We start from the raw sequence: 3,601 nt of genomic DNA on the forward strand, positions 1-3,601 counted from the left end.
ACAGCTCAGGATGACCACAATGGCATGCAACTTGCATTCACTTTTGCAACTCGCCAGCTCGTTCTCGTGCAGCTCTCCAGCTACTATTCATGCTCGTGTGTCCTCATGATCAGTTCATTGCCATTGTGCAGCTCACTTTTTTTTTTGTCTTTCATGTTTATATGATTTGCAACCTTTTTCCGTTGTTTCCATCCTCCTTTAGCTTATTGTTATGCAAAATCTTTGCCGAGTGTCCGGGAAAAACACTCGGCAAGAATGGCTTTGCCAAAGAGGGTAAGCCAAGGCATTTTGCCGAATGCAACACACTCAGAAAACCATTTACCGAGTATTTGCAGGCCTTCGCTGGGTATTCCTAGCACTCGACGAGTGGATTCCAGTAGTGAGCCAAATCCACGATCTTATCCGTGAAGTCGAGATCTCGAACAGAAATCATGTTGTACATACCCAGTTGAATATGCATCTGATATAATACTATCCTATAGCACTGCGGTCGATCACGATCCGTCGTTGATCGGCGCGCGTGTACCATGTGTATATTGTATCCCGCTGACGCAGCATATCAATGTACTATATCTTATGTGATCCTCCATGACTGCTGGCCGGCCGAACCACCGACATGACAGATGACACCATGAAGCAGCAAAATTAAAGAATGATCAAAGGAGCAGAGTAATCGAGCAACTAGCACATGCACACCACGCGGCTAGCTTACAAGTTGAGATGCGTGGCTAGCTCGCTCCAGCCAGATCTCCTATAAATAGTGGCGATGCCCAGGTGTTGCTTCATCTCATCCAGTCTCATCTCATCCCATCACATCTCAGCGTCATTCATTTCAATCACCGTGTGTGAAAGAATTGAACATGGCTATGAGAGGCAACAATGTCAAGGCCTTGGCGATGATGCTCGTAGTTGTGGGTCTTGTAGCCCTAGAGCAAACCCAGCAAGCACAAGCATCCCACTGTTGTTGTCCTCTCGGCTCAGTCGATACCTATTTTAAGTGCCGCGAAAAATCTGATAGCACTGTCTCAGATTGCTGCGGTGCTTCTGCCGGCTATATATCAGACGCCGCTGGATTTGAATGCAAGTCCGATTATATAGATATAGAGACAGCACTGCAAGGTATGTTTAATGACCGACCCTTCTTTTCGCCGTACATATTAATTCGGTTTTGCATTCACCGCTGCTTGTAACTCCAGTTAAAATATATCTGTCTAGCTATATTGTGCATGGTAGGAAAAAGAGGTGGATGGATGGAACCTGTTTTTAATTACTAGCTAGCTTGTGAGCTCCATTTGTGTGTGTGTGTGTGTGTGTGTATAGCAAGAGATGGATCGATACATATTTAATGTTTGCTTGCTTACATTTACCTGCATATACTCTGCTGTGCTGCCTACCGGGAATCAGCCGTCAACTACTGCAAGCTGGGGTGCACGGCTTCCTTGTGCAACAAAGTAACTCCATCTGGTAAGGTTCTCCAGATCTTGGTTGCCAACCCCCACCATCACGTGCGCATGCTGCTACAAATCTCTAGGCAATAACCTTGCAATATACAAACAAAATGCATGCATCAGTCCCCCACAAGTCTCAAAGTATTACTCCCTCTGTCCCATAATATAAGAGCGTTTTTAACATTAGATGGAGGGAGTGGTAAAAGTCCCACCTAAATAACTCATTGCTCGCATGTATGATGTATTGTCTAATTAATTTTTTTTCATATCGATGTAGGGAAAGATGCCACGGAACGCTGCACTAGTGGATGCCACGATCTGTGCACCAAGAACAATGCGGAAATTGCCCAAGTCGTCACGGCTTAACTAGTTATGCCAAAGAGCTGCATCTGACAAGCCCGCCAAGGAGTGTTTTTGTTGCCTTCAATAATTGGTGCCAAATCCGATAAGGATCATGAGCTGTATGATGCATCTTCCTGCGAGGATGTATACTGCTCGATCATCATTTCTTGTTAAATGTCTTATGTTGTATCCTTGGCAAATGGCATGATGACGACATGCTTTTAGTGAAATCTTGTTTAGTTTGCGAATTATTATGGTGCTTTGTTCTATCGAGTCATCTTGCTTTTTGTTCTTCCTTTTCATAGGGGTAAGCAATGTTGTGGTTGGCAAGGGGTCTTTTGAGGTTAATCAAAGCATGGGCGGTCAATTAGTGTTTCAGCCATCATGCATGTGTCAATAAGATACATGCAAAGCTAAAAAAAGAAAAAAAGACGATACATGCAAAGCTTTTGCCTCAACTTTCACAGTAAACTTCGTAAACTCTCGTCCACTTCCACAGTGGTGGAACTAGCACTTTATCGAAGCTCGGCACGTCACATGCATCACTATCTCACTTGCCTACCGAGAACGTGTAAACAAAATCAGTAATGTTTTCATAGATCCTAGATGTACAGAACACGAGATATGACAACAAATAACTCATGAAATTCTGTTAAATTTTGTAAATCTCGTCTTTGGAGACTACCAACTGTGAAAAATACTAGCCATACTACCAAACTTTTAGAAAACCAAATTTCGATCGTAGAATTGTAAATCATGTAATTATGCCTTAAAACATAAACACATTTTCTGATGATACAAATATAAACATATTATTTATCAAAAAAAATATAAACACAATTAAGACCTATTTGGAAAAAAATGTTTTAAAAATGGTCATGGTGTATTAAACAATTATCATGTACTCCCTCCTTAAACTAATATAAGAGCGTTTAGATCACTACTTTAGTAATCTAAACACTCTTATATTAGTTTACAGAGGGAGTATTTCATAAAACATTCATCATCTTTTAAAAATGTTATCACGTATAAAAAACTGTTCAACACTTTTTCAATATGTGAATAATATATTTGTATGAAATACCTGTGTATTGTGATAATAGATTAAATTTTTTGAATACTTGAATATTAAATTTGTATGCACTAACTTTTCTAAACTATTTTTTTTACCCTGTGACCGTAGAACAATTGTTCTATGGTATTTTCATTAAAAAGAATATTTACAAAGTTCAAGACTAATGCAAATCACCCAATGCCAGCTCTAGGTATCATAATAAAATAAATTACATGATCTGTTTCAATCCACTGTTCTACCTTTTCAGCCTTGGCTTGCTTAGTTCTAAGTTTAATGTGTTGCATACCTTCCTGAACATAGAATTTCCAAATGTTCAAACTGGGTGGAGTAGATCTGAATATCTTGTCATTCCTGACCATCCAGATGCCCCAGCAGCCCATGATAATGATCTCCATAGCCAAATCCCGAGGAAGATGCTTGATTGTCAGCCAAACCTCATCATGGGTCGAGATACCCCTCTGTCTGTTTGGGAGAATACAGTTCCAGCAACTTAAGGAAAAATGGCAGTCCCAGAAGAGGTGAGTTAATGTTTCTTGGGTTCCGTCCAAGCATAGAGCGCAGTTGTAATCTGGCAGGTACATGTTCTTTCTGTGAAGCAGATACCTTGTGCTAACTCTATCGTAAAGTACCATCCAAAATAATATCTTGTGCCTTAGTCTGCAATTCGACTTCCACAACTGCCTGAAGATGGAGTGTGCTTCATTCTTGTCAATAAGATTTTTGTACATCTTCATAG

General features: G+C 40.4%; 1 protein-coding gene across 1 annotated transcript; it reads left to right on the forward strand.

The window, feature by feature from the left end:
* The first annotated feature begins 771 nt into the window (after window positions 1–771).
* On the forward strand, window positions 772–2,035 carry LOC125542778 (probable thionin-2.3). The gene is made up of 3 exons (XM_048705955.1): window positions 772–1,119; window positions 1,405–1,464; window positions 1,726–2,035. The coding sequence occupies exons 1-3, from the start codon at window positions 861–863 to the stop codon at window positions 1,812–1,814; spliced, it is 408 nt and encodes a 135-aa protein (XP_048561912.1). The 5' UTR covers window positions 772–860; the 3' UTR covers window positions 1,815–2,035.
* The last annotated feature ends 1,566 nt before the right edge of the window (window positions 2,036–3,601 follow it).

Source organism: Triticum urartu, chromosome 1 (genome assembly GCF_003073215.2).
Source record: "Triticum urartu cultivar G1812 chromosome 1, Tu2.1, whole genome shotgun sequence".
In the NCBI taxonomy this organism is placed as follows: domain Eukaryota; kingdom Viridiplantae; phylum Streptophyta; class Magnoliopsida; order Poales; family Poaceae; genus Triticum; species Triticum urartu.